General features: G+C 45.1%; 2 protein-coding genes across 2 annotated transcripts; both read right to left on the reverse strand.

Annotated features, from left to right (window-relative positions):
* Nucleotides 1-524: 524 nt before the first annotated feature.
* Nucleotides 525-10,416, reverse strand: LRRC55 (leucine rich repeat containing 55). Its single transcript, XM_033158463.1, has 3 exons — nucleotides 10,227-10,416; nucleotides 7,416-9,060; nucleotides 525-1,691 (listed from the first exon to the last, which is right to left on the reverse strand). The coding sequence occupies exons 2-3, from the start codon at nucleotides 8,083-8,085 to the stop codon at nucleotides 1,456-1,458; spliced, it is 906 nt and encodes a 301-aa protein (XP_033014354.1). The 5' UTR covers nucleotides 8,086-9,060; nucleotides 10,227-10,416; the 3' UTR covers nucleotides 525-1,455.
* A 12,990-nt stretch (nucleotides 10,417-23,406) lies between these two features.
* Nucleotides 23,407-24,343, reverse strand: LOC117061011 (olfactory receptor 1009-like). The gene is given in 2 exon segments (XM_033173673.1): nucleotides 23,407-24,055; nucleotides 24,057-24,343. Coding segments are annotated over 2 exon segments (936 nt in total).
* Between the last annotated feature and the right edge of the window lie 1,732 nt (nucleotides 24,344-26,075).

Genomic DNA, 26,075 nt, shown 5'->3' on the forward strand with positions numbered 1-26,075 from the left:
TATCCCTACATGTTTCAAAAAACAAGGCAGCCCTATCCCTATTAAAAACATATTTCTCCAGAAAAGTTGTAGCATTGGCAGCTTTGGGTTTTCCCCTTCGTAGCCTATATTTTTTCCATCCATGGTTAATTTCAAAGGGAGTCTGCCAATATCCTCAGCTCTGGTCTATAGCCTTGGTCTAACCTCAGCCATGTACACTTCAGAACAACTTGGCTAGACTGTGCACTGTCTCCTCCCTTCTGAGCTAAACAGTACTGGCACGGCCTACAAGGGAACTTGTTTTAAGGTTTCCCCTCCTGTGATATAGTGATTCTCCGTGGGCGACCTATAGAGGGAGATTCTTCTCAGGGGAAGGACTCCACGAAAGGCCACCTAAACCAAAAGCCATATACAACTAGCAAGGAGCCAGTCACAAAAGCAGGAGACACTTGTATAAATCGTAGCACCATCTATGCTAAATGATTAGCAGTTGTACTGGATAGTAGTTTTATCTGAGGTGGGTTCTCTGGCCCTCATTTTGGGGGGGGGTCTCCAAAATCTGCTTGGGGAGCTTGATGGCACTGCTGCATATATGAATAGATTGAGAGACTGGGCCACTGGGACTTGTTAAAAATGGTTTTTAAAAACAAAGTTCTTCCACACTTGGGAAAGAATGCACGCAATGATGGGATGGGATGGTTCGAGAGACAGAGTGCTTCAGACCTCCGAAGAGGAAACCTTTGATTTTTCCAGGCCAGTCAGTGTGATGTGCATGTGCAAAAGTGTGTTTATGCTACAGCCGTGCATTCAAGGCATTGACTCAGAAAGGTGCTACAAAGCATGAGAGATGAGGAAAGCAAAGGATGGCGAATGGTTTGAGTGTCTATCAATGTCTTTCGGTCGTTTTCCAGGACATGGCTTGCTGGCTGTTTCCAGTGCGAAGAGGATTGTACAAGGCACACTTCGATCTCCCTACCCTGGCTGGCCCCATCCCCTGTAGCTAGTAAGGGCCCAGTCACACTTACCTTTCACCCTGTGCTTTCCAGGCATAGGTCTGCACTTTAGAGTGCTATGTCCAAGCACTTTCCCCCCTCCCCTTTGAAAATCTGCTCTTCAAGCACAGGCTGGATAACTCGGTTGGTTGGTTGGTTGCCTGAATTGGCAATTCAGATTTTCTGCAGATTGCCATTTGCTCTGGTTTTCGGTGGTGGTGGTTGGAACACTTGGACACAGCTCTTTGAAGTGTGGATTGTGCCTAGAAACACAGCATGAAAGGAAGTCTGAATGAGCCCTAAGAAAGACTGGCGAGCGGCAGTCTGCTGCTGTTGTACAGGGGTTGGTGGTTCGGGGGTAGGCCCAAGGAAATGGCACAGTAGGGAAAAGACAAGTCACTTCGCTTTCCCTGAACTTGATAGCCCTTGGCTCCCCCCTGGCAGTGGGCGGCGCAGGAGCAGCAGGAAGGAGCAGGCCCTGTGGCTACATCTCCTCATCCTCACTCGCCTTGCTCCAGCGGTGGCAGCAATTGGCAGTGATGCCCAGCAGGAAATTGGTGGCCACAGAAGCAATGGAGACGACAAAGCCCACAAAGGCAATGAAGAGATAGTCATCCAGTGTCAAGGTCAGGTGGCAGGCCTTGAAGCTCTCCTCCGTCAGTGAAAACAAAGGGGCTCCCTCCACTTCGGGTGGCTCCCGGCACTCCGCCAACTCAGTATCTGCAACAAGAACCAAGAGGGGTCATGCCAGCACCCACAAACACAGAGCAACACCCAGAGAAGAGGGCCATTTATCCTCCTCTCCCAACCCATTCCTCTCTGGTCCCATCAGAAATTATAGGAAGCTGCCTCTAGGAAGATAAGAAATCAGACCATTGATCCATCTAGTTCTATGATGTCAACACTGTCAGGCAGCAGCTCTCCAGGGTTTTGTGAGGCAGGGGACAATCATAGTCCTATGTGCAAAGAATGCAAAGCAGATGCTCTACCAATGGCTCTACAGAACCAAGAGGCAGGTGACAATAAATACTCTAACATTTTCATGACAATGTATGTTCTATGAACACCCAGACTTCTAGCTGTAATTAGGGATGTGGGATGAATTCAGTGTGGAATTCCTGAAACAATAGGTAAATCAAAACACAGCTATCCCCCAGGTCCGTTGGGATATGATACACAATGAGAGTAACAACAACAACAGCCAGAGATTGTGCAAAATTCAGTCAATATAAGCACATTCTCCAAGACCTACAGGAGATTATGTACATTGGCCAGGAAATGTGCACAACTATCCATTCATGGAGAGATTAAATGCACATTTTTCACGAGGCCTGGTAAATGTGCACAATGAGTGTCTGTTATGCACAGTAACCTCTCAATTCACATTCCCCCCTGACATATACAAACAGCTACTTTAGTCTCTTTTTAATACCCCAGTTTAAATGTTGTTTGCTATTCCACCCCATATGTGTGCAAGTGCCTCTTCCTCTCTACCCCTGAAGATACTTCCAGTCCCCCCTTATTACTGATGCTTATTATTATTATTATTAACTGGTATTCAGAAGCATCATTGCCCCTGACAGGGGAAGTAGAACATAACTATCAGGGATTGTATCATACACCAGATTAAATTAGGTAGATGCTTTCAAGAAAACAAACAAACAAACTGGTCTCACCTTAACCATTCTTCAATTTTCTTTCTTCTACCCCCATCACCAGCCTATTATCTCTCCCCACATCTCATTCTTATTTGTAACACAGACTATAAGACAGCCTTCTGCATCTTAGTGCACTCTGTTCTGGCTGAGGATGCTAGGAAGCCATAATCCAAAACTTCCAGAGAGCACCAGGTTGGAGAAAGCTGCTGCAAGAAAACCAATTTACACCTACAGTAGAATCACACTGTGAAGCTTTTTTCTTTCATGGCTTATAACATGCCAGACGGGAGAGGTTTGTGTGTCTCATTTCTGAATGCCCCCCATCAGGAAAAAGCAAAACGAAAACAAAATCCTCCTTGCTCATAGACAACTAGAATGCCAGGGAGAAGGACTGCACACTAATATTCTCACTGATGTACAATGTTTCTTTGTTTGGGGAGACTATGGCTGGATCTACAATGATCTAAAAAAACACTAAGAAAAAAATGTTATATAGCTCCCAATACAATGTTCCATTGACTGCTGTAAACCCCCCCCCCCACGGTGTCACATTTATAAAGCATTTATAACATCATAACTCACCAGAGTAGATTAGTCCTACGTGTGTGTAACTGGTGGGGAGTAGGGCTGGGAGATATCTGGTTTTCAGCAGCTAAATACAGTCATTCATTGAAAGTCAAATGGTATCCGTTATGGAAGTCCGTTTTACTTCCAAACTGTTCGGAAACCAAAGCGTGACTTCCGATTGGCTGCAGGAAGCTCCTGCAGCCAATCAGAAGCCATGGAAGCCCTGTCGGACATTTGGCTTCCTAAAGAACATTTGAAAACTGGAACACTCACTTCCAAGTTTCAATCGTCTGGAGGGGCCGATTTGTTAGGGAGCCAAGGCGTTTGAGATCCAAGGTACGACTGTACTGCAATATACTGATATATCACAATGTCTGGAATGTTTCGCAGCTGCTTCTTCCTCTCCACCTTAGGGAAACCAAGATATACTGGCCAGCTCTACTGAGCAAGCCTCCATACCGCTCTGGCTCAGGAGAGTCAGAGGGGCAGAGAGGCTTCACTGAACTGCTCAGCTGGGGGACAGGAAGTCTCCCACCCCCCAGCCCCAATACCATTCCGGCTTGCATTAGCTGAAGTGGTGTGGGGCTTCCTCAAAGGTGCAGATAGGTGGAGCCCAAGAAGGTACTTGCCCAGAACTTTCTCAGGCTCCATCTGCCTGCTTGCGCCTTTGCTGTCTGCAGGCGATTTGTCAATCCTTGAAAAAGCCAACTGACGTTTGCTCCGATTCAGCAGCAAAGAGTCAGTTTCCCCAGGGGAAAGTGTCTGGACTAGCGGAACCGTGCTTTGCAGAGGGCAACCACTACCTGAATGTTAAGCACTAATGAAAACTCACTGGGAAGTTTAGACTTGCCTTCTTAAGAAACTAGAAGAAAGGTGCACAAGACAGATAATCTTCCTCCCTGCTTGCGTTTGCTAAGAAGGCATCACTACACATAAATTGGATGAGGGCACCAAATCAGAAAACCAACAGCCACCCCGTGCATCAGGTAAGAAAAACGCTGCCAAAGCTGGAGATGGATGGCATCCTTCTCCGTCATTGTCTGCTATGCATCAATCACAGAGATGGCTGGGAAATGTAAATAGAATCGATGCTCCAAGGAGATGAGAATGATTGCTAAAGCAGGACTGCCTTCTGCTGGCTCCGCAAGGGCAGGATTTCCTGTCTCCAGGTCCCCTCGCTTGCAGCTCGGGAGATAAGCAAGAAGGTCAGGAAAAGACTAATGTCAGGGAGGGGAAAAAATCAATAGAGAGTGGGAGAGGATGCTGGTTTATGATTCCCAATGCAAGCTGGGGATCTGTCACTACAAGGACGCAGGGAGAGCACAGCAGCGTGATGACACGTCACAAGGGCAGCTTGTACAGCACATCTCATTCCCATCTAGCGCTGACAAAATCTCGGCTTTAACGAGCAGAAAGCCTCGGTGTGCTTCTGAAAGGCCATTTGCAGCACAGTGGCAGCCACTAGGCAGCTCCACACATGGTGGCGTCATTGTGTGGAAATCTGGTTGTCGGTGGCCTCCATCTATATGGTGAAGTGAGCATTGACACTGAGGTACCCAGAGGGATCATTTGCCTCTCTCTTTGCTCCTTAAAAACTCTTTGTGTAATGGATCTAACCAGGGTGGGTTTGATTTAAATCAAATCGATTTAGATCACGATTTAAATCACTAGTCAGTAAGACTTGATTTAAATCATTTTTTTAATAGAAAGACTCATTCTTGCTGGTATAATCTTAATATTTACAACCAGATGAAGGTTTCATTTTTGGAATAATAATTTTACAGTTATATCAAAAATTCCTGATTTGGTTATACTCTTAGAAATACACAGACCAATAATTATGAAATTATTGTGAGGTTTAATAAGTTAACTGTTTATATTTGGACAACTTTTCTGCTGTACTTTATTGGAAGGAGAAAAATAATCATTTCCTTAATAACAACTTAAACAACTTATTTAACTAAAATAATAACATTATAGCATAGGTATCCATGTTTGTTAACTGATATGATTAAACTTTTTTTTTTTTAAAGGCTTAGACCGAGTTTTAGCACACATGAAAAACTTACAACAAATCCTGATTTCCTGATGAATAGCCTTTGGACTATAATGTAACTTAAATAGAAAACTATCTTCAGGAAGATTTTTCCTCCAAAAAGCATTTTATTTTAAAAATAAATAAATCCAATTTAAATTTTAAAAAACCTGATTTAAATAAAAAAAATCTGGTTTTTTAAAAAATTATTGATTTTTATCCACCTTGAGGGCCAGTCGGCTGTTGCCTCTAGCCACATGGGTAGGTGATCCTCACTGTGCTCTTGGAAATCAGTGGATATGAAGAGTCGGGTTGTGTGTGATGAGGTTCAGGCCTTTTTGTGTGTGCAGTTAGAGCTGTCACAGGACTCTATAGCAGCCCCCATGCCACACCTGCTTCTTTGCCCCACCTTTGTCAAATAAATAATAAAAAAGCAAGGCAGATGTGTGTGGATAAACTAGGCCCAAAACTTTATTAACATTAGCAGAAGGAGATCGGCAATGGGATCTGGCTGAGGCAGAGCTTCCCGGCATTTTCTGCTTGCCTCTGCTCCATCTGGTGACACCATTAAGTGTCATGGGAGACTCCCCTGAGTAACTACCCCAAACCCCAGGACTCTGCATGCATGATTCTGGCAAGGTCCAGGGGGGCTCTTTTCCAGCTTCCATGTCCCAAAGTCCTGAGCGGCGAAACTAGGGAATCTCTTGTCACCTCAGAGTGCTTACCAGTGACTATGTTTGTAATCCACACTTCTTACACTGTCCTCACCCTGAACAAACTTAGTTGGTCTCTAAGGTGCTACTGGAAAGAATTTTTTATTTTGTTTTGACTATGGCAGACCAACACGGCTACCCACCTGTAACTGTCCTCACCCTGTGACAGTCCTTTGATGCCACTTGTTACAAAGCTATCACCCAGACAGTCAGAAAAGAGTAGGAGAAAGAAAAACCCTGCTTCCCTCAGTCAAGGCTTATCCACACTTCCTCTTGCTCTTTCCATGGTGCTCTTTAATGCTCAGTTGGAGCAAACGGCAAAGGGGTTTTCCATGGACTGTTGTTTGTTCTGATTTAAAGCCAAAGAGCAGGTTTTCCCCGGGAAAGGAGAGGGGCAAGGGGGAAACTGCTCAGACCTATGCCTAGAAAGGGTGGTTCTAGTGGAAAACCACTTGGACCCATGCTTTCTAGGGTGAACAAGCCCTGTTTGTTTCAGAGGCAATCTCTACTCAGCCCTGAAGGGGCCAGATGCTCTTACCCTGAGTCATATCTGGGAGAAGGAGGGCACCGCCCTGCTCTGCCTAATAGTTCTAGTAGAGCAATTCTGATTAGTAACTTTAACAGGCCATTTGGAAAAGAGTACTCTAGTGACCTGTTTAGTTAACCAAGTACAACCTGTCCTTTATTTGAACTTCTGTATAGCAGTCTTCGCTAACTGCAACTACAGATGCAGCAAAGTACCAAAATCTAATGAATTAACACCCACAAATGCTGCATGGTTGGGGAAACTTACAACTGTCTCTAAACTTTTTTTTGCACTGTGTGGTTTATAATCCCTATAAAACAGTGTAAAACAAACTGTTTCCTAGCATAAAAAGGGCAAAGGGACCCCTGACAATTAGGTCCAGTCACGGATGACTCTGGGATTGCAGCGGTCATCTCGCCTTATAGGCCGAGGGAGCCGGCGTACAGCTTCCAGGTCATGTGACCAGCATGACTAAGACACTTCTGGCGAACCAGAGCAGCACACGGAAATGCCGCTTACCTTCCCACCAGAGCGGTACCTATTTACCTACTTGCACTTTGACGCTCTTTCGAACTGCTAGGTGGGCAGGAGCTGGAACCGAACAACGGGAGCTCACCCCATCGCAGGGATTCGAACCACTGACCTTCTGATCGGCAAGCCCTAGGCTCTGTGGTTTAGACCACAGCGCCACCCGTTTCCTAGCATAGCATGTCTAAATCAGGTAGGGAAATGCAGAATGCCTTACTCAATGCACAGGATTCAAATCCCATGATCCAAAAATGCCCTTCTTAGCCTCTCTAAGAGAACTGCTGCTTTTATTTCAATCTGAGACAGAGACCCAACATTTTACACCAGAAGTTCACAATGTGTTGTGTAATAGGGAACAGAATGACAGAAATCCCCGAGGTGAAGCTAACAACTGGACTGCCGTGTGATTTCACCTACCTGACATGCATGGCTGGATCCTATTTCTCAACCACTTCAGCAGTGGCTCCATGGTGCAACCACACACCCAGGGATTGCCTCCAATCTGAAGAGTCACCAGGCCTGTGAGACCCTCCAGGACTTCAAGGCTGAGGAAAGACAGGCCCCCATAGCTGAGATCAAGGTCACGCAGTTGGACCAAGCCTCGGAAAGCCTGGGGGTGCACCTTCCTCAGCCAGGGATTGTGGCTCAAGTCAATGTGCACCAGGTTGTAGGCCTCTTGGAACATGTCAGCCACCAGGTGAGTCAAGTTGTTGTAGCTCAAGTCCAAGTGGGAGAGGCGCTTGGATGCCAAAAAGAGTCCAGCGGGCAACTCAACGAGGGAGTTGTTCCGCAAGTCCAACACCCTCAGCTCGGAATAGCAGGTCAGGTATCCGGGAGGAATGGTAGCGATGCGGTTGTGAGCCAGGCTCAGGTTCCTGGTGTCCAATGGAAGGTCTGGCGGCACCGAAAAGAGCCGAAGCCCACTGCAATCCACAACCTGGCTGCGGCATGTGCACAGGACCGGGCAGCCGGTGACTGCACTGGCAAAGACCACCACCACTGCCACAAGGAAAGGGCTCAGTATCATGGCAGGGCAGCAGTGGGGTGCAAGCTGCTCTCCTCCCAGCTGGACACAGTGGGCATTCATTTTGGCAAGCTAGAGGCTACATGGCAGAGGGAAGGCCAATCAGGATGGGGAGAGCAGTGGGCAGGGATGCAGCCCAGCAAATGGGAGCCACCAATACAGAAAGCCTGCTACATTCTGACTGGGAGGAAGGGAGGACATTGAACCCCTATTTGTCCTGCTCTTGAGGCACCTATGGGAGAACAATGTGCCAAAAAAGGGCTGTAAATGGGCCAAAAGTTGATGATTTCTAGTAGTTTTATTTAGCTGCCAAAAAAACTTTTTACTGTAAGAGGATGAAGAAGAGGAAAGAAATACATTTACCTGCATACATGCACATGTGACCACTTTGGTCTATGGAGATAATATATGTAAATAAAGCTGGTGGTTTTTACCCATGTTTGTTGAGCATTACATATCTTGAGCTTGAATTAAGAGACAATGTGTTCCTTTTTTTTTACCTTGTGTTAGCTGGAGACATAGGTCTCTTAGAGAAGTTTTCTGTCACTCCAGAAAAAATATATAATCAGGCTCATAAATGTTGTTTCCAGTGACTCCACCTGTCGAGCATTGAAATGGTCTTCTCCTGGAGTCACTGAGGTGTCCTTTGACAGGAGCATTTATAAACAAAATGTGACTTTTGCAGGGTTCAATGGCTCCCCTTGCTTAATTTCCCATGTGCTGCTGTCCTGGTGTAGGCGGGGCCCTCTTGGAAAGGTGAGGAGGAACAATGGCTGGACTCAAGCCACTTAGGAGTCTGTGGTTTCTCTTCTCTAGGAAGAAGGTTGGCCGTCATCGCTCAGTTTGGAACTACCAAAGAGCCACAGAATCCCAGAGCTGCACGGATTCATGGTGCCTCTGACTTTGAAGTGCTGATGTGGAAGCCATGTGTGACAATGGCTACAGGATCCCAAAGGCCAAGGGCAAGAGGTTGTGATGCTGTCCTTTAAGCCTGGTCTTCTTTCTCAGCAGGCAGCAACAAGACTCTGACTGTGCAACCTGCCAATGAAAACGCAATGAGGATCAAAGGCGCGGCAACCATGGTATTGATCAGCTTGCATGCTTTCCCCTGATGCTGCTAGAACCACAGTCCCCCACCCCTTTCATACACTTCTTGTGGTTGCCTTCACTACAGTTCACCTCTTCCTCACCCCGCTTTGCAGTATCAGCCACCATGCATTTTTCACAAGCCGCAACAGCAGACCCTCATTTCTGATCTGACATATTTCTGGGGACTCCACACAGCTTCCTCCTCTCTGTGTTTCTGATGTTGCAGCCATAGACTTTTGTGCAGAGAAGAACAGGGGCAGGGGAGAGTTTTGGCACGGTTCATTTGGCAAAGGAGTAAATTCATGTGTAAAAGAAAAAAAGAAAAAAAGCCAAAGCGATCAGATTAAAATACTAGATTCAACTTTGGGGAAGTCCTTAGAAATCTCACCTCTGCAGCTAACTCCTAGTTTTGCTCCCCCCTGGATTTCACACAAACTGGTCATTGCCCCACAGTCAAGATGACCCACATTCTCTTTTCCTAGTCCAGGCTCAGCTGCAGGGCACCACCCTTTCATCCACAGAGGTCTGCTGAGAGGCAACTCATAGCTCCTTCTTCCACCATTAGTTGTGGAGGAGCTTTGGGCCTCCACACAAACACACCACTCGGATTTTATTCTGTTGGGAGAATTGGGCCTGAATTTCAGATTTCCCTGCATCCCTCACCTTTATCCCCTCTCCTTTATCACCAAGTCTCTGCACATGACTTCCTAGAGGCTCTTCCCTAACTTGGACCATGCTTGCCTCTCTCTCCCCACATCTCTCTCCTTCCAAAGCTTTCTTCCTTCTTCACTGCCATCCACCCCTCTCTCCTCTCTGTTTTCTGTTGTCTCCTCCTCCTCCAGCAAGAACGACCTGGATGCCCTGCAGAGCTCCCATCCTATTTGCCCTCTCCCCACTCATCCTTGCCATGTCCTCTTTCCACCCATTGCCTCCTCTCCATGACACCCCATTGTCAAATGCACCCTCCATCCTCACGCGCTGGACACACCCTGCTCACACAAGGCATGGAGCACCCAAGCCTTAGTTTTTCCACAGACGCACAGCACACAGGCATCCCCTCTTCATTTCTCCCCCGTCACATCATCAATTTAATTTTGTTCAAAGGAGACACTTACTCTGAGCAGCGGGTGGCTGTTTTTCGGTTGCAGCTCAGCTCAGCTCTGGTGCTGCGGACTCCTGTGCTGATTCCTTCCTATTCAACTGTGCTTCTTGCCTCCTTTCATCCTTTCTTTCATTTGCACCTCTAAAAGACAGAGATGCTGTCAGCCTTCTCATTGAATTGCAGCTACTGTTGCGCTCTCTCTCTCTCTCATTTCAGCCAGGTCTTTCCCCACCTCCTCTTCCCTCCTTCTCCCTCTCCCGCCACCCCCCTCTCTTTTTTCCCCTTGAGGGCCAGGTACTGACGTTTCACTGTCTCTTAGCAACTGCCTCCTCATCTCTGAGCAACAGGAGAGCTGGCTGCAGACCCCACTGAGCTGATGGGGGTTGGGGGAGAGAAGAAGGAGGAGGATGAAGCAACAGAGGATGGAATAAAAAGCGCACCCACGGAATCCCAGAGATTGGGGGGGGCACGTATCCTGGAGGGAGTGGGAAAGCAGAATCAGGCAGACGGGGGCAGCTGGAGATTGAGGAGACAGACAGGGGCAGAAAACGAGGAGGCAAACAGGGACACAGAGACACATGGAAATTGAGAGCGGGGGGAATAGACTGGGAATAAACAAGATATGCCACGGACATTGCTGACTCGGATTCTTAGACTGCGAACACACCGCACATTTAAATAACATTTTCCCTTCAAAGAATCTTGGGAATTCACACAGAGCTACAATTCCAAGCACGCATAGGAAACTACAGTTCCCATAATTCTTTGGAGTGGGTGGGGGACTGAGCTGAGTGTCTGCAGAAAGGGGGGGGGCATAAATCTAAGGTCAGAAGGGAATTCCTTGCCTCTTCCTACAGATGATGGCTTTAACTAGGCCTGGAGACCAACTCTTCTCTTCACCAACAACCTTGAGGCACCAGACATCCTGCCCAGGAGCCATATTGGCTTTCCCTTTGTGGCCTATGGCCACCTCACAGAGCTTTTGATTAGTTATTTAACACTCTCCACATGTGTGTGTGGAGTTATTTCCCCTCCTTTCCCTGTGGGGGTTTGGCACCTATTAGGGGGGGTGTTTCATGTCTCTTTTCCTCATTGCCTATTGCTGGCATCTGGTGGGGAGACAGATGGTGCAAAAACCCCAGGAGAGAGGTTGCTCTTTTCCTTTTGTGTATGGAGCTCTCCCTTGGGTAGATATTAATTGGTTTTATTTCAAGATCCCAATAGGCTCCAAAGGGACCTCCCACCTGAAACGGACTTCACAAATGCAGATCTATCCTTTGCCAGCTAAACTTCACAAAGGCACAGCAGTGGGTAAATATTGCCTCATTTCCTCCCTCAGAAGCACAGCATTTCTGCCTGTGCTAATTTATAAACCTCACCAGGTATGACTCAGGAGAACAAAGCCTGCCAAATGTCAGAGAGCAGTCTTTCCCAACCTGGTGCCCTCCAGATGTCGTTAGACTACACTTCCCATCTTCCCTAAACATTGGCTTTGCTGCCTGGAGCTGATGGAATTTGCAGTCCAGGGATGGGGAACCTGCAGCCCTTCAGATGCTGTAGGGCTCCTGTTCCTGTCAGGCCCAGCCAATGGTCAGGGATGATGGGAGTTGTAGTCCACAACCAGATTCCTCCACTCTTGTTGAAGTCTAAAATATCTGTAGGGCACCAGGTCAAGGAAAGGATATCATAGAGTGTTCTTGATGGTATTTTCCAGTTGTTTGGCCACCAGTGAGATTTGTAGCCTGTAAAGCTACAGCCAGGGTTTAACTTAGCACTGCACAAATCTCCAAAAATAGGCTCTCAGCCCTGAGTCTAGAGACTAGATGGCCTACATCCTCATGCAAGGCCTCTTCAATATATTTTTTCTGCCTGAGGCACAACAGCAAATTTAACCTCTGCAAGTGCCAGCTCTGATAGCGCTGTGTGTGTGTGTGTGTGTGTGTGTGTGTGTGTGTGAGAGAGAGAGAGAGAGAGAGAGAGAGAGAGAGAGAGAGAGAGAGATACACACGACTTAAAAGAGAGAGCTCTTTTCAAATAGTGTGTGACCTGCTATGCCAACTTCAGCAATAGATCAGGACTAAGATAATGAAAGTGTACCTCTGTACCATTGTTGTGTGGCAGCATTTGATCTGTTTGGTTTTGTTGAAAAGAATAAAAATATTGTTGCACGTCACCCCAATCTCTGAGTGGTGGGAGATTCTAGTTGCTTACCCAGGGTTCATGTTTCCCTTGGAATGAGGCACAGTGAAGACTGTGGTGTCTTTAGGATATATGGTTTGTTCACACATATCTACTGTGCATCCTGAGCCTACAATGGAGGGGTTCACAGCATTAACACCCAAAGAGGGCCCTGGACTCAAACAGAAATCAAACACTGCTCTGTCTCTCTCGGTTCCCAGTTTGCTGCTTTGCTTCTCGCCCACATCACTCCAAACTCTAAACTTCGGCTTTTTCCTCCTAACTATCCACAAGTTGAGGGGGGCCTCTCCACCCATTTGCCATCTCACAGATCCCCTTTCCTTTGTTCCTCTTAATGGCCTCATCAGGAAGCTAGCCTGGGTTATATTTTAACACTTCCTGGATTAAAAGAATTCGGGGGTTAGACGGGTCTCTTTCTAACCCCTGAATTCCTACATCCCCCTCCCCCAAACTCCTAACATGAAAAAAGATACACAGAATCCAAGGCCAGCCAAGTTATTTTGGCACCTGCGGTAGAAAAACTTGTAAGTGCTTCTGTCCTGGGCCTTACCTGGCAGTAAAAACACAACAATAAATTAAATGACTAATAATATACTGTCCTTTAATTTGCTAGAATTGCAACTGTATCATCACACTTTTAAAATACGATGTTAGCATTGTTTCCTCTGCCCTACCATTATAGCTTCCCAGTCTTCTCTATATTTGTTCACCCCCCTGCCCCCACTTTTCTTTCCCTAAGATGTACCTGTCATTATCCTTCATGGACCAGCAGTTTTGTGACAGCCTGGAGAAAATGAGACTGCTGGCATCAGCTAAAAGCCGAGGAAGCCCCAGGGTCTATTTAAGCAGAAACTTCTAGGGGGAACAGGAAATGAATTGGAAAGATCAAGAATGACACAATTGGGGGAACAGGAGACAGAGGAGACTGAGGGAGGTAGAATGAGGTAAGGCAACCTTGGATCCAGCTTTCACACAACAGAAGGGAGAGAAACCTGATAGAATCAGGCCATATTATTTACACCATAGGGTAAATGTCGGTGATAGATAGCAAGCACCGGCCTCTGAACCCTGGTTGCTATTTCTCAACTGCAAATGGCAACGTGAGGGATCTTTTGTTGCTCAGGGGAGACGCAGTGTGTTTATGGTGATGCTCTACCCCTTCTGTATTTACTGCTTTCCCAGCTGCTTTCCTCCACCTGGCACAGAGGATACGCAACCATGAGGAAGAGGGTTTTCAGGAGCAAGAGTGGTAGTAGGCAGGGTGCATCTTAAGCCCGCCCTGCTTCTCCCTTGCAAACCACCTCTGCAACTTTGCAGAGGATAATATTGGCCAGTGTGGTGGGACCAGTGGTAGTTGGTGGGCTCTGGAATTGGAGGGGTTGCTCGGCGGTCCCAGACGTTGCGTGGGCAAGGCCAAATTGCTCTGGTTTTCTCCCCATCCTCCTCCCTGGCAAAGAAGTAGTGGACACGTAAGCAGTGCTGCTCTAGCAATCCTGTGATATAATAAAGGAACATCACAATGTGAGCAATTTGAGAGCCAGTGTGGTGTAGTGGTTAAGAGCGGTAGACTCGTTATCTGGGGAACCGGGTTCGCATCTCTGTTCCTCCACATGCAGCTGCTGGGTGACCTTGGGCCAGTCACACTTCTCTGAAGTCTCTCAGCCCCACTCACCTCACAGAGTGTTTGTTGTGGGGGAGGAAGGGAAAGGAGAATGTTAGCCGCTTTGAGACTCCTTCGGGTAGTGAAAAGCGGGATATCAAATCCAAACTCCTCCTCTTCTTCTTCTTCTTCTTCTTCTTCTTCTTCTTCTTCAATTTGTTGTTATCACGGCTATTATGGCGTGCCTCTAACAAATGTCATTTCATTTAGATTATCTTCTCTGTAAGAACATTCTGGAAGCAATCCCATCCCATGTACACTTAGCCATGAGGTGGCTCACTGTGTGACCTTGGTCCAGGCACTGTCTCTCAGCAAAATTGCTATGAAGAAAACATGTCACCTTGAGCTTCCTGGATAAAAGGTGGGATATAATCAATCAATACATCGTTTTCTGTTAATCATAATCATGTATGGTACATAGAGCCCTGCTGGGACAGCCTGGCATTCTGTTCCTGACCAGATGCCTGGGTAAACTGCAATAGCAGAACTGAGCAGTGTTCTACAGCAAGAGAGCAACAGTGCAACATAATCCTATGGATGTTAAGTCCTTTTGTATTAGATGGCACTTACTCCTATGTAAGTGTAGTAAGTAAGCAGATTTCTTTTTACATCTTGCTCCAAGCCAGATGATGACAAACAAAAATAGCCCAACAAGCCAGGATGTCTTAGGATTCCCATAGAAAGTTCTCTCACATGGTAGCTGAGAACTCTCAGCTAAGTTACTTGGCTTTTAAGCAAAATCCACACCACGTTGCACATGTGTGAATACATTTCTAGTTGGAGAAATGCAGTGTGAGAACATTAACACCCCCCAATATGATGGGGGACTTTGTGAATCTGCCCAGAGTTTCATAGAATCATAGGATTGTGGAGTTGGAAGATGGCTGAAGTCTCACACATCAAGTTAACATGGCATGTGAGTGGCTTTTAAGCAAGATGCACACCACATATTCACCAAGTCCCCCACCGTATTAAAAAACGGTTAAAGCAAATCACACTCTCAGCAATAGAGTGGCTCCTAAAACTCACACATACTTTAGATGACAAAGGCTAGAGGTTAAAGGACTCTCCTTCCTTGGAGGTTTTAAGCAGAGGTTGGAAGGCCATATGTCATGAATGCTTTTGATGAGATTCCTGTATTACTGGGTCCCTGCCAACTCTCCCATTCTATGAAGGTGTCTCAGCCCCCTCCTGGCTCTCAGGTTGGGGCTGGGGCCCTGGTAGGACGCCCAGTGGTGGCGGGGGATGACCCCCCTCAATATTGTGGGAGGGCTGGGCCCCCTGATTCAAAATATTGAGGGGGCTGGAGCCCCTAGCACTCCCCATATCTGCTGCCGATGCCTCTGGCCCAGCCCACTGCAGGGATGTGGCCCCTGCAGGGTTGCCTAGAAGAGAATGTGGCCCTCAGTCAGCATGATGGTGTCAGATCTCTTCCCCAGCTTGAACCAACATTCCTTTGTGCACAAGGAACAACTGGTATGCAGGAAGCAAGGGCAAGGGCAGGCTGTGTGTTTTCAGGCTCCCTAGTTGATTCTATACAGTTTAAAGTACTGTAGCTGAAAAAGACTGCTGTGTTATGATTATAAGGGGTGATGGCTAGTGCTAGAGGGCTGAGTTGTACACAGACATACATCTGTGTGTGTGTTTGCATGGTAATAGTGCTGTCATTTATGCATCTTCATTGTGTAATTGTCAGTTGCATCTGTTGGTGTGTTTGTGCTGCGCTGACAGTCATCTCTGAGTTGGTTTGACAGATGGATCTTGGCTGGATCTGTATTCGATAGTTATTTCTGTATTTTTGGCAGAAAGCCTGCCTTTTATGTATGTGGATTTATGTTAGTTTGTTGAGCCTATCAGTTTGGATATTGACGTTATGCCTCCGGGAGGATTTCCATCGCTGTGTTGAATCTGGGCGGAAATATATGCTGGCAGATTGCATGGGTACCAGAGGGCTGCTCCCTAGCAGACATTTTGTACTTGAAAATGGATTCCCAAGTACAAAGTACCCAAATATGCCAGTGAGGAAGGGTGAACAGCTTTAAAAACAAATATTAGTTGAGCCCAAGTAAGAAAAAGTCACAGTTTATATCCATGGGATGAGTGCCCTTTGTTAACTGGGAAACCCAGCCAGATGTGTTTTTATAAATAATAATAATAATAATAGTAATAATAATAATAATAATAATATCATCTTGTGTGTCTGATGAAATGGACTGAGGTCCCTGAAACTTTCTGTCATGATAAATGTGCTAGCTTTATAGGTGCCACAAGACTCTGTTTTTGCCACAACAGAATAACATGACTGCTGTTCTAGAACGGTGTAAACCAGGGGTCAGCAACCTTTTTCAGCCGTGGGCCAGTCCCACAAATAACCCAGAGATGCATTTTAAATAAAAGCACACATTCTACTCATGTAAAAACACCAGGCAGGCCCCACAAATAACTCAGAGATGCCTTTTAAATAAAAGCACACATTCTACTCATGTAAAAACACGCTGAATCCCGGACTGTCCGTGGGTTGGATTTAGAAGGCGATTGGGTCGCATCCGGCCCACGGGCCTTAGGTTGCCTACCCCTGGTGTAAACAAATATACCTTTTTACTTTTCTTGGAAATTTAGACTGCAAATGGGTCTGCTTACTATCCATTTCTTTGCTTGTCATGTATCGGGCTTTGTATCGAGGTTGGGTGAACAGCTTGTCACAGGATATATTTGTGATGTGTCATGATTACAGTACTTTACAGCAGACAAGGGAGTGCAGGCATACGAAATAATTGGTCAAGCAAACAGTCCCCTCATAGTCTGACTCACTGACTGCTATGGCTGCTGCTTTTGAGAGAACAAGGTGCTGAGGGTGTATGTGTGGGACCCACACATGGTAACTGAGATCTTTGCAAGGGAGGGCTCCGGAGAGAGCCAGGAGAAGGTATGTGGGTGAACAGGCAACATGCCTGTAAATCCCAGTCGCTGGAAATCACAGGTGGGGAAAGTGCTATTGCACTATGGTCCTGCTCACAAGCTTCCCAAAGGCGTCTGGTTGGCTACTGTGAGAACAGAATGCCGGGGGCCTTTGCTTCTCATCCAGCAGGGTTCTTCTTATCTTTTTAAGGAGAGGAAGGTAATGAGGAGAATGTATGCATTTCGCTTTGTGTCAAACACTTGAGGGAAATTAATGGTCCGACTGAGGGAGCCATGGTGGCACCACAAAAATGGTAGTGGCTGGTGTGGTGGGGCAGAATCCCCTGGCTGACGTTAGCTTCTCTGCAGCTCACCTGGGCAGCACTGGGATGTGGCTGGGTGGTGGCTAAGTTGGGGCTGGAGGAGAGCTCATCAAGGCTTCCTTTTGTGCCATATTTCCAGGCACAGGCCCACAGTTTAAAGCTCCGTGTCAGAATTCTCTTCCCCCTGACTGGTGAATCCCCAGTGAAAACACACTCTTTACTGCCGAAAACTATTCTGCAGAAAACTCAAATTGCTGTTTCTTCTGATTGCGCTAAAGAGTGGGTTTGCTCTTTAGAGCTCAGTTGGAGCAAACAGCCATTCAGGGTTTCCCCAAATTGATGTTTTGTTCTGATCTTTAGTTAAAGAGAGGGTTTTCCCTTAGAAAGAGCAGGGCAGGGGAAAAAGCCACTTGGGCCCTTGCCTAAACAGCGTGGGTCAAGCGGGAAATGGCTCAGACCCGTACTTTCGAGGCACGGAAGAAACAGGTGTGGACGAGCCCACTGCCTGCTGCTACTGACAGTGCTGACTATCTGATGTGGATTGAGGACATGTGCAGGGAGGTGCTGCACTCAGGTCATTGCCTAAATATCTTTCTCTAAAGAGCCAGAGGTAGGCCTACTATCTGCTCCTTATTTATTCGCAAGATATAGGTTGCATGAAGCAACTTAAATCTAATACAAAGATGACATACAGTATTTTAATTAAGAACTGTTAATGTTCTGCCACACAGAACAGGCCATTTTCTTACAGCTGTGTATACATGTTTGAAGCACATTTTCACCTCAAAGAATTATTGACACTGTCGTTTGTTAAGGGTTGCTGGGAATTATAACTCTGTGAGGGGTAAACGACAGCACCCAGAATTCTTTGAGGGGGAAAATGTGCTCTGAATGTGCTTTAAATGTATAGTGTGTAATTAGCCATAGATAATCTCACAAATGTGTTCTTTATTCTGGAGCTCTTTGGGTGACATTCTTAGCTGGGGGCTAACATCAACAAATATCACAGGCTCAGGGAAACAGCCTATGTATCAGCATTTCTTTAGTTGGTGTCATGGACAGGCTGACACATGAAGCAAATGAAAAGAATTATTCAATAAAATGACCCACGAAATGAACCTGAAGAGGGTGGCCTGAATCACTTCCATGACAAGAAGACTCAAGAGATGTTCACATTATTTAAAAGATGGGAACACGATTGATAATTCTGAACAAAACAAACAATTCTAGTGTTCAACCACTAAAATGGCTGGATTAAAAACAAGAACGACAGAAGCACTCTCTGGGAAAGTATTGAATAAAAAAAAAAATTAGTTTCCTTACAGATTTTGAAAAAATGAAAATGTGAACCCCCCCCCCCATGAAAAATTCCAGAAGCAAACATTGTATAGGTGTGGATCAAAGTATTGCTTGCACCCCCTAAATGGTGGTGATGTTAATAATCCAAAAGCAGATCTCACCAAGCTCTGTTCCCTGTGTTACATTGAGGAAGCTTTGCTGTGTGTCACAGTCAAAGAAAGCTTCAGGATCTTCTCTTCCATTTGCCTGACCTCCTTCACCCACGATAGCCCACTTCTTAATGGATGGTGATGAGTGAAAGGTTGCCATGAAAGCTGGTGGGCGGCACTAGTCCTGGCTGAATAACAGATGTCAGGATGGATATAAACATGGAGGAGATAAAAGAATGGCAGCATATTGGTCAGATTCTTCAAAGGGCTCCCTAGAAAACCTTTGTGCCAAGTTGTTTAGTTTAATCCTGAATTCACCCGGAGATGCGCATGAACTTGCACACACCCATTTGTCAGCCTCCAGGCCTAGAGCAGCTCATATCAGCTGCCCTCTGATAAATAAGTTAACAGGGCTGACAGCAGTCTTGGGGTCACATGAGTTACACGGCTGAAAGTACTGCCTGCCAGTGGGTTGGTGTTTCTGTGAGCAGAAAATGTGGTGGTGTACTATTGCCACCTGCTGGACATCTCTGCAAACAGAAATTCGACAGATTTAGGGCAGACGGGCTTAAATCCCATAGTGTATTTATTGAACCAGAGCCAGTCAGGGGTTCATTATGTCTATCAGCCACAAAAGCGCCTGTTGTCTCTGTCATGTGTATTTTGAGTGCTGCTGGTGTCTGAAGTTGTTTCCTCCGTTCTCTGGAAGCTCGCACAAAATCTTGCTCTTGAGGAGGCAGATATGGAGAGAGACAGTGCAGATTTCTCACCCATGCTTTGTAGGACATTTGCCTAAAATATATTCCCAAATTGCTGGAACGCTCTGTTTCTCCTTTTGGATCTTGTAAAACCCGGTCACCTAGAGAAGAAACAATGGCTTCTTATTGAGACAAATATTTGGGCTCTTTCTAACATTAAGAACGTAAGAGGCAGTTTCCTGGATCAGGCCAATGACCCACCTAGTCCAGCATCCTGTTCTCACAGTGGACAACCAGATGCCTATGGGAAACCACTCCTTGCTTCTGTGGTTTTCAGCAACTGGTATTCAGTAGCATTTCTGCCTCCCACTCTGGAGGCGGAGCATAGCCATCATGGCTAGTAGCCATGGATAGTGCTCTCCTCCATGAATTATTAGTATAATAATTCTAAAAGCCTTGTTCTGATGAAGTGTGCTCCACTGAAGTGCTGTACACTTTTTGATCTGCATGGAATAATATTGTGTACACTGTCTGCACACTTGTTGAGTGTTGCATGTGAATAACTTTATAAGTTCAGCTATTTATGCACAGTGGCGCACTATGCACTCATTAAATGTAGTGTGTGAGCACACCTTATGGGAGGCCTTAAGGGCAGACTTGATAAACTCTCTGGAATACATTCAGGAACAATTCAAGTGCAAAAAAATTAGCTTATCCATATCCTTATAATTTGGTCCTTTAAGGTCATGGGGCTGTTCACAATCTGGGCAAGAACCTGAAAACTGTGCAAGAAGCAAGGGATGCTGATCTGCTTCACGCTAAATGTTGACTTCATTCACATTCCATTTGTTCTGTTTTATGCCAAATAAGGTGATTTAAAAATTGCCAGGACAAGGTATTTTTGTTGGCAAGTGTACTAAAAATGCTCCTCCTTTCTCACTTTTCTTCCTCACCTTCATTTGTTTAATTGGCAACCACAAGAGCTGAATGAAAAATAAATAGTTCCACCAGCAGCTGTTCAGCCCTCTAAAACTCAGGAAACGCCCCCACCCCTTCCTAATATAATCCATTGGAAGAATGATAGCTCAGTTGTGGAATGCATGCTTTTTCATGGAAAAATATTTATGGTTCAAACCCAGGTTATGTAACTTTTTGCAGGGGAGGGCACAGGACTATATACAGATTATATATATATATATATATATATATATATATATATATATATATATAAAATCACATCAAATATATTTCTTTGCACGCTCCAGTCTTTTCCTAGCTATAAGTGTAGGACTGAGAAAGCTTTCTTGTTTTATGTGCATATCTTCAAAAAGATTAATGAGGCCATATCTTTAAGTGTTTCTCCTACCAGTCCAGGTAATTCTGAATACAACAGCACAGACGAATACAATATAGGAAAGCATTTTTTTAAAACCAGAAAAACCAGGAACATCATAATTAATTAGGAAGAACCAAGCAAAACTGCTCTTCTGCAAAACATTTCTGGTGTCATATCATAAAACTGACCACATGGTCTGCTTTGTGGAAATATTTACTGACATACCAATAGCAGTTATGCCAGTATATCTGTCATACTGTTCATCCTACAGAAACAATGTTAATTATAATATTATCCGAGCATACCTTTTCTCGCATAAAACGGGTGGCTTAAGACAGGGTGAGCATAAAGTTGCTTAGGATCTCTTGCTGCAGATTGGCATGAGTTTCTGACTTCTAACTGTTGAACAATAACTGCAACTCTCTGATTGCTGAAGAAAACTTGGGGAGAAACTAAGAGCAATTTTTAATGTGAGAAAGCTAGGAGCTCAATCCTATTAAATTCCTGGGCTGAACATATACTCAGAGGTACCCTTTCGCCTTCTTTAATTCTAAGTGTATGGGTGCCTCCAGATCATCAGTATTTTTGAGGGAGGGATTCAAATGCATACCAGGAAATTAAGGTTTACACAACTAAAGTGGTTTAAAGTGCTCTGATGCCTAGCACGTCAAATTTTTTTAAAAAAGAAGTTAGAAAGAAAGAAAGAAAGAAAGAAAGAAAGAAAGAAAGACCTTTTCTGGTTCGAAAGAGGACAGAGAATTGCTTTGAAAAGTTTGAACTGAATGATTACTTGGAAAACATATAAACACCCTGCAAACAATTCAGGATGAAAGTTCATTTACAGGTGGGTAGCCGTGTTGGTCTGCCATAGTCGAAACAAAATAGAAAATTATTTCCAGTAGCACCTTAGAGACCAACTGAGTTTGTTCTTGGTATGAGCTTTCGTGTGTATCTGAAGAAGTGTGCATGCACACGAAAGCTCATACCAAGAACAAACTCAGTTGGTCTCTAAGGTGCTACTGGAAATAATTTTCTATTTTGAAAGTTCATTGTTATATAACTTTTCCACAAACAAATCAGAATGAGTGCTTAGCAGAGATCTCATACAATATTACTCCCGCATAAGCTTTGTGCAAACAAATTAGGATGAATGCTCAGTAAATAGGTTGCCTGGAGGAGTTCTGTGTCTTGTCAGGTTTAGTGCTTCTCCCACACAAGACACAGAACGCTGGCAGTTTAAGTAGCTTCCAAAATTCATCCTTCACCATCGGAGTCAGTTGACTCGGCTGGCTTCTGACCCCTCCCAAGGCCAGATACACGCCACGTCCTCCCCGGCCTCTGCTCTAATCGCTTGCTTCACCTCTTCCTTCTTGGTGACTCAGGTGCAGCCAATTCCTCCTCCCCTGGAGATTCCTCTCTGCTGGGCGTGTCACTGACATGTCTGTTCCACTGTGGACTTATCCAAACTTACCTTTCCTCCACTCTTTCCAGTGCCACCCCTTTTTTTGCTCTGGAGTTCCCCCCCACAAAACCCCGCTCTTTAAAGCTGAATCAGACAAAATGTCGAAAACTCGAGTATGTTTGCCAACTCGAGTTGATGTTTGTGTGTGCCACTTATTTTTATTTATTTATTAAATTTATTTATTAAATTTGTATATAGTGGTACCTTGGGTTAAGAACTTAATTCATTCTGGAGGTCTGTTCTTAACCTGAAACTGTTCTTAACCTGAGGTACCACTTTAGCTAATGGGGCCTCCCGCTGCCGCCGCGCCACCACCGCACGATTTCTGTTCTCATCCTGAAGCAAAGTTCTTAACCCAAGGTACTATTTCTGGGTTTAGCGGAGTCTGTAACCTGAAGTGTCTGTAACCCGAGGTACCACTGTACTGCTCTTCATCCAAAGTTCACAACAGAAAATACAAATATTAGAGTTGCCATATTTTGAAAAGCAAAAAAGAGGACGCTATGATGACTCTCATTTTAAATACCCCCACTATATGTAGGCTATAGAAGCTGTGATATATTGCTGAGGGGGGCAGGAGAGGAGAAGAGGAAAGCAAGTTTTCAACCACCAGTTATGTCTATGTCTCATCTAGAAAGTATAGCCAGAGAAAAAGAGGATACATGGCAACCCTAATGGACATAGAATGTTAATCAGCCCAAGGCCTGAATAAAGAGAAATGTTTTCTCCTGGAGCCTAAAGATATGTAATGAAGGCACTAGGTGAGGCTCCCTGGGGAGAGCACTGCACAAATGGGGAGCCACCACAGAAAAGGCCTTTCTTTCTTTCTTTCTTTCTTTCTTTCTTTCTTTCTTTCTTTCTTTCTAAAAAAGTTTATAAGATTTTATTAATGCATTACAATAAAAACAAATCTAAATGAAATCAAAAACAGAGAAAAGAAAAGAAAAGAAAGAAAAACACACAAAACTCCACTTTCACAGGTAAATCTTAACTTGACCAACACGGAGGAAGGTGAACCCTCCCAGCTCTCACGTGGGAACTTCCCTTCCTTCTCCCATCCTCCCACCCTGGGAGATCTTCTCTTCCATGCCAACAACAATCCCAATGAGCTCACACAGACCTGAAGTCTAACCACCCCTTGCTTAAGAAGGAATCCTATGACAGGGCCACTATTTTAATAGGAACCCCTTTCTCTCAATTACTCTCTTTACAGCATCTTTCACTTCTTTGTTCTTTACACTGTAGATCAGTGGATTTAACATTGGAATCACAACTGTGTAGAACATGGAGACCATCTTGTCCTGATCTGCTGAGAAGCTGCTGCTGGGCTGTACCACATAGATAAAGAAGAGGGTCCCGAAAAAGATGGAAACGGTGGTGAGGTGAGAGAAGCAGGTAGAGAAAGTCTTATGCCGGCCCTCTGCAGAGCGGATCTTCAGGATGGCAGCAAGGATGTAGATGTAGGAGATGATGACAAGAGAACTGCTGAGAGTGCCCAGTGTGCAGGACATGGCAAAGAGCACTAACTTGTTGATTTGTGTGTCTGAGCAGGAGAGCGATATCACTGCAGGGATGTCACAGAAGAAGTGATTGATCTTGAACTGACAGAAGGTTAACTGGAAAGTTAAGGCTGTGTGTGTAATGGCATTTAGCAGCCCCACACAATAGGGGCCAGCCAGCAGTTGGATGCAAACTTTCCTAGACATGATGACCTTATACAGCAGTGGGTTAGAAATGGCCACATACCGATCATAGGCCATCGAAGCCAAGAGGTAACATTCGACACCCAAAAAGAAGGCAAAGAACCACATCTGTGCTGCCGGGCAAGGAAATCATTTTGCTTTCCGCCACAAAATCCATCAACATCTTAGGAGTGACAACTGAAGAATAGCAGAGGTCCACAAAGGACAAGTTGCTGAGAAAGAAGTACATGGGGGTGTGAAGCCGGGAGTCAGTCCTGATTAAGAGGATCATCCCAAGATTTCCCATGAGGGTGATGAGGTAGACCACTAGGAAGAATATGAAGAGTAGGATTTGCAGCTCTGGAGAGCCAGCAAAGCCCAGAAGGATAAATTCACGCGCCATGGTGTGGTTTACATTGGCCATTCACAATTATCTCTGTGTAGAAAAGTAGAAGCTAAGTTCCATTATAGTGCAGGGAATGTAGATGAAGCTACTCATGAAATACAGACTGTGAATGCAAGAGGTAGTGAGGAGGGGATTTGCCGCAGCTCATGCTCTGCATAAAGAAAGTCCCTGTTTCGATTCCTGGAGTCTCCAGTTAAAAAGAGAATCAGGCTGCAAATGACATGGAAGGTGTCTCTGTGCTGGTGGGCACAGAGAGCTGCTGCTGGTCAGAACAGACAAAATAAAGAAATACTAGTTTTCTATTTCAGCTGTTGCATATTTAGGAAGCTATTTTAAGAAAAAGGATGACTTCTGAAAATATGCACGATACTTATAATGATACCTATAATGTTCTCTGCTTTCCTTTTTACAAGATTCTTTTTGCACCCCAAATGTTCTACCTAATGCACTTTCTACCTTTTAAAGAAGTCAATGGCTAGGAAAATGTTGCAAGTAATGAAAAGCAGGGGCGCTGATGGAACGAGAAGGATTTAAAAAAAAAAATCCTATTTGAGGTGCAGAGAGGGAGAAAAATGTGTCCAGACAACCCACACAGTGCAGTTTGAAGCAAAAACTAACTATGCCCCCAAGCCTTCCCATATCCCTGTGATTTATTAACTTTCTTATCTCTTTTACTTAAAACAAAATACACATCCCATAATTGTCCTGGCCTCTTTAGGAATGTGCCAGTGAATTTTTTTGGCAGCTTCTTTCGCTGATTCAATCTTACATCAATGGGAACATTGAAATGATGGATGTAGCAATTTCTGAGCTGCTTTGGTCTGAGAACCTGTACTCACTGGAGGGAAAGTCCCATCTGAACTCAATGGGACTTACTTTGAGAAGTCTTGTATAGGATCTCAATGCACATCTTCCAGATGAGGTTTTCTTGGCCTCTCCAGTGTTGTTTACAAAGGCTAGGATCTTTATATCCTTCTGAGTTCTTCAGTCTGGGGCTTTGAGGAACCATTTCTACTGTCAGGTGGTAAAGCTGCAATTATTTTTTGTTCCATTGGGTATGAAAATTAATTGCACTGGAAAATGTTTTCCTACAAAGATGCTTTGGCCACAGTAAAGCCTGTCTTTTTCATCTGCTAACCTTGTAAAACAAAGAATATTACTTTGAATGCCATCAGCATTCTGAATTCAGAATAAATGCAGCCCCATAGAATCTGAAGCTGTTTAACACTTGCACTTGACATTATTTATTTCATTTATATCCCACTTTTTCTCCAAGATGCTCAAGGTGGCATCAGTATCCTGAAATCAGAAAGCACAGGTTGAAGTGGTTTTCTGCTTGTCCCATGAGTCTGAGTGGCTTTGCCTTCGTCCCGGCGCTTTCCTCTGGAAAGCCTGCTCTTTAGCACTAAATCGGAACCAACAACAATCTGTGGAGAACTCAATTGTCATTTGTTCCATTTCAGTGCTAAACCATGGGTTTTCCTGGGGGAAAGTGGTGGGGGCAAACAGAGGTGTGAATAACCCCTTAATTTTGCCCTTGTTAAACTTAGCAGGGAGGAACATGGCAACAAAAGTAGAATTAATTGGTTTAGCCTGTCATTGGCTCTGGCTGCCTGCACCTACTGTTAACCTCCTTGCCTTCTGCCCTACCAGATCCAATGGGCACCAGCCCCTGAGGTGGAGGGAATAGCAAGCAAGACATTCTTACGGGGTGTATTACTGCAATGAATTGTTTTGCTGTAGTAGCACA

Source organism: Lacerta agilis, chromosome 1, assembly GCF_009819535.1.
Source record: "Lacerta agilis isolate rLacAgi1 chromosome 1, rLacAgi1.pri, whole genome shotgun sequence".
Taxonomy (NCBI): Eukaryota; Metazoa; Chordata; class Lepidosauria; order Squamata; family Lacertidae; genus Lacerta; species Lacerta agilis.

Excerpts from the sequence above, each read along its gene's own strand:
- LRRC55 (XM_033158463.1), bottom strand. The coding sequence starts at position 8,085 with ATGAATGCCCACTGTGTCCAGCTGGGAGGAGAGCAGCTTGCACCCCAC. Across the intron at positions 1,692-7,415 it reads GATCCAGCCATGCATGTCAG|ATACTGAGTTGGCGGAGTGC; the intron begins GTAGGTGAAATC and ends TTCTTGTTGCAG.